This window comes from Nelumbo lutea, chromosome 1 (genome assembly GCF_056320005.1).
Source record: "Nelumbo lutea isolate HS-2025 chromosome 1, American lotus-T2T, whole genome shotgun sequence".
In the NCBI taxonomy this organism is placed as follows: Eukaryota; Viridiplantae; Streptophyta; class Magnoliopsida; order Proteales; family Nelumbonaceae; genus Nelumbo; species Nelumbo lutea.
Window position 1 is genome coordinate 168,660,182 of NC_142684.1, and position 15,021 is coordinate 168,675,202.

The window sequence follows — 15,021 nt, forward strand, 5'->3', positions numbered from 1 at the left end:
TGTATTCACTCATTGTGTTTATCTAACGTGACTACTACATCTGGACCTTTAAAAATAAATACTCCCAATTGAAAGCTAAACCACTAAATAGAGCCTGGATGGAATGGGTTACCCAATTAGCCAGGCCCATTAATTGAACTTGTCTTTTGGATATACAACGGCATGCTGTAAGCCTGTGAGAATTCAAATAGTCCAGTAGATTAGCATTTGTATAATTGTTTTTTTTTTTTCAATCTGTAACCAACTTAATATTTACAATGTGATAGTTTGAATTTTATTGATTCTTTGTGAAATTTCGTAAAAATACATGGTTTTTTTGTCAAGGGTAACAAACCAAGAAATAGACAGTGTTGTCGGTTATTTAGTGTTATAATTATTGCCATCTCTTCCTTAATCTTTTAAAACCTTATAACTTAATTGGGCAGTAACTAATATTAAATTAGTAATATTGATTAGGATTCGATATTTGATTAATTATAGCAAACTAATTAATACCTAGTGGTAGGATTTGATGTCTAAAAATGAAATAAAATGAAAACTGTTAATTAGTGTTGCGAAGATTAAATCTATTCTATCAACCTTACCTCATTGTTTTAATTTTGAAAATACTACATCATTTAACCTATGATCCTATCAAGAAGATATTGAGATAGAATCTCAAAACTTTGGTTCCAGAAGCACATGAAATTAATTAATATCCTTGGAATTATTTGACCCTTTTTTTTATTTTTTAGAAAATCTCCTGTAGTGCTCTATAAATATTCCAATCCTTTCATTTCAAATAGAAACTTGAAATTATTAATATTTGGTTTGTTGAAAGTTAACACCATAGTAGCGTCAGCTTTGAAGTTCCAAAGTTAGACAAAATCTCTATAAAATTTTGCTTTGATGAGAAGAATTAATGATTTTATTGAACGATTGTTTTTATATTTATATTATGAAAAATCCAAAGAGTTTCTGTTGTTTGTTTCAAAATTGATAACCTGAAACAACATTTTGCCTCTCATATGTCGTGACGTAGCAAACAAATTAAGCTCTAGTAAGATTCTTCTCAAGTTAATTATCTAAATCCCTTTTTATGTAATATTAACCAACCATACCTTCTCCCTAATTGAATTTAGTCTAGGTTGCTTAATTTCGGGTTAAATATTTAGCTTTTATAAATTTTAGATTAGTAGCCCAATACAAGCTCTAGTTTTTTCAAATAAAATCACTTGGTTATGTTAGTCAATCCATAATTATTTCATTCCTGACCTCCGTTTAAGATTTGATGTCAAATCATTTACATCTTCATTAGACATAAACCACTTTAGAAGACAAAAAGCAAACGAAATTTTTTAATAATCATGTCTTGAATTATATGCATCCCTGGCTTAATCCAAAATTAAATTAATAGAGCTGTCCGAGTTAAGTAGAAAACAACAAATGCAGTTTACTTAGTAAGCTTTGGCATTTACCTTTGTTAGTGTCGATTATATAGGGGTAATTTAGTCCTTTTATTTATGTTTGGTATGAAAGAATAATATTTAAGTTAAGTGCTGGTGTATCCCATACTTAAATAGGGGCATAACAGACTTTTTATTTTATTATAGAAAACTATAAATATAACTTAATGGAATGGAGAGACTTGATTTTGCTCTCTAATTCTAACCAGTTTCTTCTTCTCTAAAGGCTGAACTTTATCAGCCTTTATATAGAATGGGGCACACATGCGGATCAAGACATGATGATGAGAGGCGAGACACATGGTGATCCTTGTGGGACACATTAAGGTGACTCAAGTGCTACTTCAAGGGTACATGGAGAGAGTCTGGGGCCCATCATCTAATAAAATGGACAGATGGAATGTTCTTTTCGCTAGGTGGTTGTCGTTTAGTACACATAGTGCAGCCCAGGTGCATGCCACATAGTGTGCTTCTTTGTATCCACAGGAATTGTTGAAGTACCTTAGGCCAAACAATAAATGCAGTTTACTTAGCAAGCTTGCACATTCTACATATTCATGTCCAAATTGGGGAAAGCATATATTTTACCATCATGGTTTTGAATACCGGATCAGAAATAGAATCACTTCGAGGCCAAAAGGTCCAACCATGGTCCAAACCCGGATCAGACGGTTTTGTGATCCAAAACCAAACCCAGACCTGGACCTAAGGCTGGTTCTTGGATTAACCGGTCTGGTCTGGTCCAATTTTCAAAACCATGCGATTAGTTTATCATCCAACTGATATAAAACCAAGAGATTTTTAGAAATGATATGCATTAAAAGATTAATGCATATTAGTGCCTAGGGGTGGTCACAAGTCGGGCTCTTTACAAGTTTTGAGTCAAGCTCGAGTCTAATTTACAGGCTCATTTATTAATCGAATCGAGCTCAAATAATAATAATAAATAAAATTATAAAAATGCATATATAATAAAAAATTATATATAGTATTTTTATTTTATAAATAATAATAATTAATTAATATAATTTTTAATTTTTTAGATATCAAATAAAATTATTTTTATATATAATTCTTTATTTTTATAAAATAATTTTTTCAAATCAAACTCGAACTGAATGAGCTTTTGACCAAGCTCAAGCCTCGTACTACCTTGCAATGTAGGCCTCATAGGAAAAATCCAGAAAGCAGTGTCCGGTGAAAATCCAAGAAAACCAAAAAGCACTGTTACTGAGCTGAGAAATCGACTTTCCTGTGAAACTTTGATAGCTTCTCTGAAGCCACTCGATCAATACAGGATTGTAGATTTTTTTTTTTTTTTTTTTTTGGTCTTGCTGTTTGAGTTCCCTGGTCATGTAATATGAACATTTATGAATGATTTTTACCTACAAGGCATTAAAAAAAGATAACTCTTGATCATTAATTGCTCGTCCTTTACCACCTACCTGCCTATTAGAAGAAACCACTAAACTGACTCAGCGGTTGCTAACTATGCATTCATTTCATGTGTCCTGGATTTTTCCTTCCTTTTCAGTGTTCTTTTTTTTTTTGGATTTTGAGAGAGGGGAGAGTTGGTTAATCCAATTTTGATTCCTATTACCAAAAAATCTACTTTCTTTTTTCATATTTATGGGAATCAGGGAAAATTTATTTTTCTATGTATCACTTATCCATCTTTTAGGTGGATAAATAACTTTCCCACCTAAAGGGAAATCACTAACACTTAAACGAGACAAAATTTCCTTTTAATAATAAATTTTTAGGGCTAAAATAGTCATTGCCTTATTTATTTGGAAAATAAAAGAATATGGATAAATAAACTTACTCGATAAGTCTTTCTTATAAAACACTTACCTAAACAAAAAGCAAAGGCCTCCGATGTTTTCTAGCTAATCAGACAATATCACATGGAGTGAATGAAGATGAGATTCTACAGAAGTTAATGTGCAAAAGATACATTTGACCCATCCCATCTCTTGGTGTCCATCATTCCATGTGTTTCACTACTAGATAGAACTGTCAACTAGCTGACTTCAGCAGAACTTCACCCAATTCCAAATCCTAAGCTAAGCAGTAAACCCTGGTTTGGTTCATCAGAGCTAGTGTTGGTTTTGGGCCTTGAGTTCATTCATGATTAGCCCACAGTTAAAAAGGGGCCCTGGGGCCTGAGAAATGGTTCAATAACCATCTTATTCTTCTTTTATATGAAGAGATATGATCATATATTCACATCCCAGTAGTACATCACCGGCAACTGAACAAACGGAAGGTCTATTACAATTTATTTATTTATTTATTTGAACAGGTTAACACTGATAACAGGTAGCTATTCCCAAGAGACTACTTACTTTGAATCAGCTTCAGCTGGATCAACCTTTCAAATTGCTTGGCTTGCATCTCTGTAGACTTGGGATTTATTTTCGTCGGTTATAACATGTTTTGTTTCAGTGTCAAAGTGTTTATTAAGCTTGATAATTTTGGCTGATTGATAAGATTAGTCCTCTTCAAATTTCGAGTTTTCAGGCTTGCCCAAACCCACCATGGTCCCAAGCAATATATGCCCATGCTCTCACTATTAGTGACTTAAACGGATAAACCTATAAATCTTGTTACAAATCTCAAACATCATTCCAGCCACTTGGTCCCAGCCAAACATCCAACGGAGAACAATTCATTTCTTTCTTTTGGAGTCAATATAGGATTGCCTTCTTATTCTTTCAAATAAATAGAATGTTGTCTATTCAAACGATTAACTCATAATGTAAAAGACAAACTTTGTAACTCGGAATGCTATAATATAAGATTATCTCCTTATAATCTAAAGTGAACAATCTTTTCTAAAAGCCCAATGAAAAAAAAAAAAAAACTGGGCCAACAACACAAGTGATAAACCCAACCCTATGTCATATTTGGGTTCAGATGGGTTGGATTAAGGTGGAGGAATTTTAGTTTGGGTTGGGCTAGACTTTAATTACATCAAGTTGTTAGGATTAGGTTGGGATTCTGCATCTCGGATAGGGCAAGGATTGACTTAACTCTTCACAACCTGACCTAACTTACCCAACTTGTAACCTGAAATGGCCAAACTGTTTCTGTTAACCTTTCATATTCAAAATGTAGGCTTTCCCTTTTTTGAACACGAGGCACTGAATACGCAGCTGAATATTCCATTACCTGAACGACCAACCAATAAGATGTTTTGCTTCACAGTCGAGTCTAGGCCTTGCCTTTTGGGCCATTTTTCCTTCAAACTTTACGGTCCGAACAAATCTATCCACTCCACACATTGGAACTTGGAAAAGCGTCTTAATGCCGTGTTGTGCATCACATTCGGAAGCTTTCCTCACTTGCGTTAAAAGCAACCATGTTTTTCTTTCTCCTACTTCAACTACTGTGGAAAAGGGATACAGTGTTTTTTTGTTTTTTTTTTCTTTTGGTGCAAAAACGAGAATACTTGTATTAGCTTACAGTAGCTTTACAATATTTCCATTGTGTTAGTTCAGCCATATCCTCCCTCGGAAAAGACAGAACTATCTAACCATCTACTACGATAACATTGGGATACAGCATACTTAGCTAAAGCATCTGCACTTCTATTAGCCTCCCTAAAGCAGTGAACTAAGCTGATATTTGGGCATTGATGAATAAGTTGTATCGTATCCTGAAGCAAGGACTTTTGCATTCTTGCAAGGCCTTGATGGTGGACATGGAGTCAGATTCGACGATGAGAGGAAACAGGTTTCTTTGAAGAGCATATGAAACACCTTCACGGATAGCCCAAACTCCAAAGTTCTGCTTTTTCAATAGAAGCCCCCGCACCATCTCATGTAGTCTCTAAAAATAAAGAAATCATTACGTAATTCCTCCTCGATTGTTTAGGTTCCATTGTTTCATGGGGATACTGCAAAAAAGTGCAAGTCCCTGACCAAATCTCCCATCATCAATCCACAGCAATCTATCTAGGATAAGTACACTGCATCAAACTGGTTCTACATCGAATTATGAATGTTCAGTTGGCAAAGATAACCGCCACATTTATTCAATTTTTCAGTCTCGTGGGGCGGGTCCATTTCCATATTCCATTCACGAGGACAGACCTCCGTGTTATGACTTATGAGACAGTTCACAGTTGTAACTTATCACTCCTGGTGGTGGTGGGGAGAACAACGTGAACAAGGAAGAAATAGACAATTCAAAATCCCTTACAATGCAAAATAAGTTACTCGTGTCATTGTATTTCTATCACTAAACACTAACCAAGCTGTTGAATAAGGATATATAGTACATTCGATTGTCATAATTAAAACACTTAATTTCCTAGCCAACAGCAATAATCAAATGGTCTAAACAAACCATTATTAAAAAGGAACAGACTTCAAGATACTTCACGGGACATTCATCACTTGAATGGATTGCAACATATCAGAGACAGCAATAACAAGGTCACCTGACTGAATCATTCCTCTTGCCTTCAGCAACGAGAATGTTCTATTAAGATTGCTCTCCATATCATCTGAGAAGTTCAGCCGGAATGGTATCAAGCCCCACTGGAGGTTCAGACGCCTCCTTACTGATGTTGTAGTTGTAAATGCAAAGATTGGACAGTCAGGTCTGCAGCGTGACAGGAGAGATGCCATGCGACCTGTCTTTGTGTAAACAAAAAGTGCATCCACTTCCAAATTGTTGGCTGCAAGATACAATCACACCCTCGTCAAATGGGTTTGAAACTATCAAGCATCAGATAGGGAAAAAAACAGCAGCAGAAAAAAGGGCACCAGCTGCAACAAAATCAATGATCACTAAAGAACAAATTAATGCCATAATCAGTATATGGTGATAGGTTTTATTTATTTTCCACGCATAATATTGACAGTGAGAAAATGTTGTTTGCTTCAACCAGAAGTTAGCCATCGGCTCCCTAAAGGTCCTTTGAATTCCCCCAAAAAATAACCTAAAACCTCTAGACCAAGTGAGCTCCTACTGGAAAAAGGCACCTTAGGGTCCATCTAAGTGAATGGGGGAGTATGGAGCTTCTCTTTTTACAAGTTTGCAGAAATGGGTTTATCAACCAGTCAAAGAAGGTTAATCAATAATAACATGAAGAAGGCTTATGCTTTGGGTGGGAGAGAAAAAATGTAAAAGCAATGAGCTAATAAGGAAAAGTAATACGCCATGACTATGAGTCAATCACCTCTGCATTCTTAAGACAAAAGCCATTCACATTGCAGGGAGTGATTATCAGGTTAATGCATGTTAAAGAAGTAAAAATAGATCAAATCTAAAGCTTTTCGAAAGCCCCATTTCCAATCTATCTTCTCCATATATAACTTTTTGGTACAATACTAATTACACAAGTGAATAACAGACTGACCAATAAAATTCTCTACATGGAGCTTTGCCCCACGATTATTATAAATTTCTCTCCCTGTCTTCCCCATCCAGGAGAGAATGTCGAATTCCTGGACCATCAAACCCCCTGGAGCACCATTTTAACGTGCTCAAAGGGTTTTAATGGCTGATGTCCACTTTCATTACCAGTTTATGAAAACTGGGATGATATTTATTTTTAATCCAAAGCTTACCTCTCGTATGCACACATACATGTGTGTGTGTGTGTGTGTGTGTGTGTGTGAGAGAGAGAGAGAGAGAGAGAACCATCTTAGTTTGGACATACTTAAAATTGGTCACCAGCAACCAATGTCATCTAAGTTCACATTTACCAATATTGGAGGAAAAGGATGGTTCTTCCCGATATTTGGAAAAGGCAAAGCACCATCAATGTCCTTCTAGGTTCAGAGAAGGGCAGAATTGTAGAAGCAGAAGGCTTACCCATCTTAGCAGCGGAGTTGCATATCTCCTCTGAAATGCTTTCTGCAAATGAAGAAGAGATTTCTGCGAGCTCCATAGCTTCATGATGTTTCTCCTCCCTCCACCACCTTTCAATTCTCAGGCTGACACTTCTCAACACACTCAATGCTTTCTCTGGGTACTGGCCCATTGCAGACTCACCAGAAAGCATCAAAGCATCTGCCCTCTGCCTAACTGCTTCAGAAACATCCGCCACTTCAGCTCTAGTTGGTGTAGGGTATTCGATCATGGACTCAAGAAGCTGAGATGCAACAATAACAGGCTTGTTTAGCTGCCTGCACAACTGAACAATCCTCTGTTGGGTTGATGGGACTTGCTCCAATGGAATCTGAGCACCCAGATCTCCTCTTGCCACCATTGCTCCATCTGATGCCTGAATGATCTCTTCCAAGTTCTTCAAAGAGTCTATACTCTCTATCTTTGCAATGACCGTAATGTCACTGCAGAAAAACAATTGAGCATGTTAATGTCATATTTGGAAGGGAAGCAAAGTAAATTTTCAAAGTTCCATAAAAGTTTAAATAGATTTGACTATTCTACAAAGATGGCAGTTTTATAATGATAACAGGGTAATGTATAAGGCAAGTCATGATTATAGTTTCAATAAACCAATCTTAATAAGTTATTCAAAAATGGTTAATCAAACTAAATGCAAGTAAACAGGAATGAAGATTCAAATAACATTTTTATCGTACAAACAAATTAACATCTTTACCCTAGTCCATTGATTCCACATTAATCTATAATTTTTTTTCTGGAAAGCCAAGTATACTTTAGACCATCACATATTTACCAATAACCACACATACTTAACAACCTGAAGGATCTCTAACCAAAACCTAAACAGCATAATGCAAAAAACAAAGTTCACAAAAACATCTTAAGTATATAGCCCTCATTCTGGTTAAAGCCAATAATAATCAAGCCACTGATATCCAAGGGTTGTTGGTCCATCATGTTCAATAAACTTAAAAAGTCAAGGCAATAGATCACAGGACAGCACCATACAAAATAACCAGAGGGTCAAAAAATATATAAGCTTACCTATCACGAGAACGTGCTGCAATGTAGCTCTTAAGATGCTTGATCACTTCAGCAGACTTGACAAATGAAATTGCAATGAAATCAACACCTTCTGCAATCCCAAAATCAATATCCAGCCAATCCTGTAAAACATCTAGAAGAATAAGAACGTCTAAAGACATAAAAAAGATATGTACTAATGTTATAAAAGGAAGCTATTCAGGACTGGTTGTAAAGGCAACTCTTCGAGGCCTGAGCTGCTGACATTAATCCAAGGACTAAAGTTGATGATGCAAGGTATGAGAAATGTGGAAGTCGAAGGTGACTGCCAAACCATTATCTGTTCGATTAAGTCACAAGACCAAATTCCTTGGAATTTTAGGCCACTGGTGAGACAGGTTCAGTCCCAGGGTAGGGTTGTAATTTACAAAATCTCACTCTGCTTTTTTTTTCTTGGTTTTTATCTTTTTCCTTTGCTTGGCTAAGTCTCCTGGGGGGAGTGCTTATCTGGATCTGTACCTAATGGCAAGGTCGGTTGAATCCAGCATGCAGTACATCAAATAAATAGTTGAATGATTTAACGCAAAACAGACACAAATACTGTCTTAGTACAAGAGATTAGTTGTCACAAAGTTGCAACTCTTTTAACAAAAACTTTCAGCTTGTCCCATGAGCCAGCTAATGATTCAGCTAGGGGTGATCATTCTTGGCATGGCCCGGCCCAGCCCGCAAATTTCTGGGCCTGGGCCCAGGTTTTTGTGTGCAGGCCTGGCCTGGGCCCAAGCCCACATCAAGCTCAGAAAATTCCGGGCCGGGCTTGGGCCCGACACTTCAAGCCCAGCCCAGGTCAGCCCAGCCCACAATATAATATTTTTAAATATATAATATATAATATGCATATTATAATATATGTATTATATTTTATATGTAATATATATACAAGCATATTTTATTTTATATTAAATGTTTATTATCTTATATAAAATATAAACGTTTTAAGTTGCATATAAATAAATATTTATGAACAGACACGTCACCAAAGTGTCAACACTTCAGTCAATTCAAGTATGAGAATTGTCCTCCTAAGCAAAGCCTTTATTCTCATTCCCGAAGCAATGTAGGACTTGGGAAAACACTAACGGTTGCACTAACTATTTAGTGTTGTTCCAAGTCCCACGTGGCTCAAGAATAGGAATGAAGGTCTTCCCTTCATCAAGGACAGGTAAGCCAAGCCAAGCCAAATCAAGCATAGCAATTAAATGAGGCCCGTGCTTTTTTTTTTTTTTGTGTGCCATGGGCCTAAAAGCTTAGCTAATCCCAATTTAACTTTTACATGTGTATTTTTTTTGCATGTACCACGTGTTATTTAATTTAAAAGTTTTAATTAATTAAATTTTTATTTCATGTCATGGGCCAAAAGTCATTACTCATTAGGCCCAAAATTCCATAAGCCTGGCCCAGGCCGTGTAGGGCTGGACCTGGGCTTGCAATCTAGGCCTGGGGTGTGGCTGGGCCAGGCCCAAACCTAGGTTAAAGACCTTATCATAGGTGCCAAACCTGGCCGGACGGGCCCATGATCACCCCTAATTCAGCTAGGTGTTTCATCAGTGAAGCTCAACCTCACAATGATATTCAGAGAACAACATTGTGAACTAGGTCAAACAGCTTACTTTCACCCTCTGCTTTTATTTTTTCTTGTGGTTCCAGTTACTGACCTTAGAAGAAATTGTTGGAAGCATTGCATTACGTTCACGAACCAAACTTCCATCTCGCCAGAAAGTCAAATTAGCACGTGGTAACAACAGTCCAGGATCAGTACAGCGGCACTTGACATCCGGACCAATCTTCTCAATCACCTCAAACCTCACCATTCCACCATCCACAAGGAGTTCATCACCCACTTTCACATCTGCATCACACATAAGCTTGTTTAAAATCCAAATAGATATTTTTGTTTTTAAATATTTTTAGAAGAATAACTATGCAATTAACCAAAGAATAGATCTTAGAACAATAACCTTCAGCAAAACCATCATAATTAACACTGATGGTACGTTCTGGACGAGATGAACCAAAAGATCGTACAGTGAAAGTCCAAATTTCACCATCCTGCACACAAACAGCATGTATATTGCATTATTTGCATCGGAAGGCTTTATTATACTAACAAAGGCATTTCAATTAACCATATCAAGGGAATGTCTAGAACCAGAGACACTCCTATGATATTCAATGAAAAATGACAAGGAACAATTCCAAATATTTTGAAATTAAAAGACAAGACACATTTTATGTTGACTTCATGCAATATTTTCAAAGGAAGATGAATGAATAACATCCTTGTCAGTGATCAACATTTTAATCATCTAATAAACATGGCAAAGAGGTAGAAAGACAATGGATTAGACAGGAATCATGAGTATTCAGATGAAAAGAAAGGAATTATCACATGATAACCACTTGCAATGAAATTATAGAGCTTATAGTGAGAGTAATGCCACCAGATTTATCTCGGTAGAATACCAACCCTTCCTAGATCAAATTTTAGATGAGACTTTTGATGTAGTAAGCACCATTTCTTGGTGCAATGGTAAAATCTCAGGCTGAGAACATGATTGAATCTGAGAGTGGCCACTTTGTACAAAAGAAAATGCCCAAGGTTAGGTCTAGGAGTGTCAGTGGATCAGGTTGAGTGGAAAGCCTGCCTTGATCTAACCCTATTGGATCAGGGTTGAATCTGCCTAAATTGGATTTTGGTTGAGGTCATCTTTGCCAAGCCCGGCCCACTGACATGAAAGTATTGAAGCATTTGTGAATATTGCCATCAAATGGATAGTGGTACTTTTGTTTGAAAATAGATAAAAGTACAGATTTCATTAATCATCATAAAAACAGCACCCATGTACAACAAGGGTCTGATCATTGGGTATAGGTGTACTATTCACGGCATGGGTTAGTTCAGGTTTCGTATCCATTTTATTTAGTCAGGTGGAGTTGGGTCATGTCAGGCGGGCCCAGACCATACTCAACCTGTTGACATCCCTAGTTAGGTCTGTATCATGGCTTGGAACAATATTGGGTAATGGCCTTCTTTTACTTTTGATGTAGAGGTTGTTTGGTACTGTGGCCATTTATTGGAGAAAATGTTTTGTACAGGATTTATCTTGAAAAACAAGAAAAGCAATTGATAAACGTTTATTGTTGTTGTTTGAGAGCTAGGTGCAATAGGCGCCATTAGGCACCACATAAACTGAACAGTAAATAAACGTCTGGGTGTTGAGGGAACATCAAAATTGAAGTTCCGCCCAATGGTTGGCTCTCACAGAAACTGAGACAAACGTTTATCTAATAAACGTCTTACCAAATAGCATTTTGGAATAAAACACCTATGTGGCAATGATCTGATGCCATTTTTCAAAAAAATGGCTACAGAACAAACACCATCGTAGTTGCAAGCAGGAAGACAGCTAAATCAACCTTTAGCCAAAAAGAATACCAACAGATGAACATATTCTTTTATTAAACAAGGAAGAAAATTTGTTTTACTCTGCTTAAAAGGCATATTGCTGGATCAACCTTGCTAACAGACGACTGCACAATTCAAGCCAATTTCAAATTCAAATACTGTCCTCTTTTTTTCAATAAGGCTGCACTAAATACCATTAAAACATAAGATATTATGGCTGTATAGGATCTGATTTGTTTCAAGTTGAAAACAGAGCACAGAAACAGTGTCCAGATTTGTGACAGATTTAGGTGTACAACACAGTGGAGACTGAGGGCAACTCAAAGATTGTTGTTGGATGGTTCACAGATTGATGTGATAGGCCTTGGTCTTTGTGTTTTCTGTCATTGTATCAGAACTTAGAGCTCTGGTTTCTGGAGCAAACACCTTGTTCCGATGGGTACAGGGAACTGCAAATTCTAGCAGATGGATGGAAGAACAACCTCAAAATGAAGCACTATTTCACTAGATGGAAAGGCTCAAGCGCCAATGTATATGCTTTTATCAGCAACAAGCCTAGATCATGCATTCATATGAATATAATGGGATAATATACAAGACTTTGGAACATCACAATGGTATCGAGGGCAGCCGAAGACCAACTAGGGGCTCTTTATTACACCATATATAAAATGCATAACTAGATTGGTAATGTTAGAGCCCCAAAATGTTCACTCGAGTCCTCATTACCCCCAGCCCAAGCAGCTGAATGGCTAGTTCCTGATAGCTATTCGAAGGGATTCAATTTACCACTCAAATCACATGCCTCTTTGATCTGATAAACGATTCTTATTTACTTTTCCAAGAAAGAGGAAAAGTTACATGGAGATGCACAATGGCAGTTATCCTATCAAAGTTCATCCCTAAGACAAAAATTGACTTAACACTTGGAACAAAATTTGAAAAAAAAAATGGAAACCATACCGAATTCCATTTCTCTGGTAAATCATCCAGCTTGTAGATATACAAAGCGCTTTAATTGCTCTCTACTTACTGATGAGGAAGGAAAAGAAAAAGAAAAATACTTTCAAACTCTTCAATAATTCAATTCTGGCGTCGAATAAAATGTTACAATAGTAACACTTGACGCGAAATACTTTTACTACACCCATCCCAGAAATGCCAAAGAGACAAAAACCCCTCAACAAAGTTATGTCCAACTAAAAGAAAATAAAAAAAAAATAAAAATAAAGAGAACGAAATAACTTCTAAAATCCTCCTTCTTAGACTAAATTCCATCTTTATGCAATAAGAGTAATAATTTAAAAGCAAATGCTGAGAATTAATTGTATTTTCAGTGTTATAATGAAAGATGTAAATTAAAATGCGAGGTGCAAAATACCTCAGCCTTGACGGATGAAGCGCCACCAAGATCCCCCATGTGAATTTCGCTCCCCTCTGTGTCCATCATGATTGCAACAGCATATCCCTTCTCTTCATTCAACCTCCTCACCCGCTCGATCACAGTCCGATGCCACTCCCGCGTGCCGTGGCACATGTTGATACGCGCCACGTTCATCCCGCCAACGGCAAGCGCTTCCAACTGCTCAAATCCGCAAGTGGCCGGACCAATCGTGCAGACGAGCTTCGTCCTCCGCGTGCTACGGAACCCATTCTCCTTCAGCTCAGCCTCCGTCACTGCATCAACCTCGATGACACTCGAATCCGTCGTCGCCGCTGTCTGCGGTGGTGATGCAGCCAAAAAAACCCCACCTTTCCCATTCTCAGAGACCAGAACCTGATGTGACGAAGACTCGAGATCTGAAGACACGGCTGAAATCGGCCTCCGTACGAATGTGGCGGGGATACGACGATGGAAAAGAGATTGAGAATGTTTCGAGTAGGAGAGCTTCGATAAGGAACGAGCGGGTGATGGAGAAGATACGGCGAAATGTAAAGCTTGAGCCATTCTTGGCCGCGAAATCAACTTTCCAATTTGCTTTTGGGGTTCCCGGTGACGGAATGTCGACGATTAGAACTAAAATATAGAGTTTTCGGTGTCGGTGTGTGTTGAGGGGTTCTGACTTGTGAGTTTGTAGGGAAAGGCAGAAGATTTGGATACCTACGGAAGCAGCTCCCGATAATTGGAGATTCAAAAGCAGGGAATTAAGAGCAAGGGAGTGATGACAAAGAGGGGAGAAACGGCCGGCTGTAACGTGTAACGATGATGGGGAGGGGTGTTATCAAGTGGGAGACCTGAGAGCTCGAACCTCGTAGTTGTCGCCCTATTCCTATAGGTTGGCGAGTCGAGAGACAGTACAGATTACAGAAACAGAAAAGAGAGATGGAGGGACCGAGAAAATGGCATTAGCAAGATGCGAATCTAAAAAGGTCCAAATTGTTGACCGTCCGATTCCTACTAGAGTGGGGTCCGAATGAAGACGATTCATACAATCTCGGGTCTGGGGACCACAGAAACAGGATGCGTTTGTAGATCAGCATCTGACCGTATAAATTTGCGACGTGGATCATGGATCACGTTGTAGCATGTTACTCTGCTGTATTTGATCGGTCGAAGAAGGGAAACAAGATCACCCGCAGTAGTCTGCAGTTCTTTCTATAACGCCATTGTTTAGTCTGCAGTTCTCCAGAGCCGAATCCCTAATTCTCTCCTTATAAAAATAGGCATGCATTTACTCACTCCCTCCAAGCAATGGATTCTGACTTATAGTCTAAGCTATGCTCCCAAGATCTTTTTTTGGACGTTATCAAAAGCAAATGATAAAAACATCCATAGCCATTGCCCATTGGACTTTCCTCCGTCACAAATGACAATGGTGTAGTTTAGGTGGTCAGTTGGTATCCTCACATTTTGTGATGGGCTGATATTTCAATTATCCTATGGAAATTCGATAGCATTTAAGTATGCACCAAATTTTCAGATTCTATCTCAAAACAATCGCAAGACATTTTATAGATAATATATATGACAATTTCTACCATGCCCAAGGGAATAGGGAATAGGGAATAGGGAATGAATGATATCAGGGAAAAAAAAAACTTTAATTAATCAAAATTAGGGATTCAATTTAACTTAAGCTTGGCTCGAATAAGCATTTTACACCAAGGCCTGAATCCACTCAAATTTTGACAAAATTCCAAGCCGAGACATTCTAAGTTGCATCCCTAATCAAAACTTTTCATGGATTTTGCATTCATTACCCCTCACCCCAACCTTGG

The 15,021-nt window shown here is 37.6% G+C and overlaps 1 protein-coding gene across 1 annotated transcript; it reads right to left on the reverse strand.

Annotated features, from left to right (window-relative positions):
- Positions 1-5,629: 5,629 nt before the first annotated feature.
- On the reverse strand, positions 5,630-14,040 carry PKP-ALPHA (Pyruvate kinase family protein). Its single transcript, XM_088960448.1, has 6 exons — positions 13,184-14,040; positions 10,355-10,445; positions 10,052-10,245; positions 8,358-8,479; positions 7,275-7,753; positions 5,630-6,132 (listed from the first exon to the last, which is right to left on the reverse strand). Exons 1-6 carry the CDS (start codon positions 13,748-13,750, stop codon positions 5,831-5,833), a joined length of 1,755 nt encoding a protein of 584 aa, XP_088816574.1. The 5' UTR covers positions 13,751-14,040; the 3' UTR covers positions 5,630-5,830.
- Between the last annotated feature and the right edge of the window lie 981 nt (positions 14,041-15,021).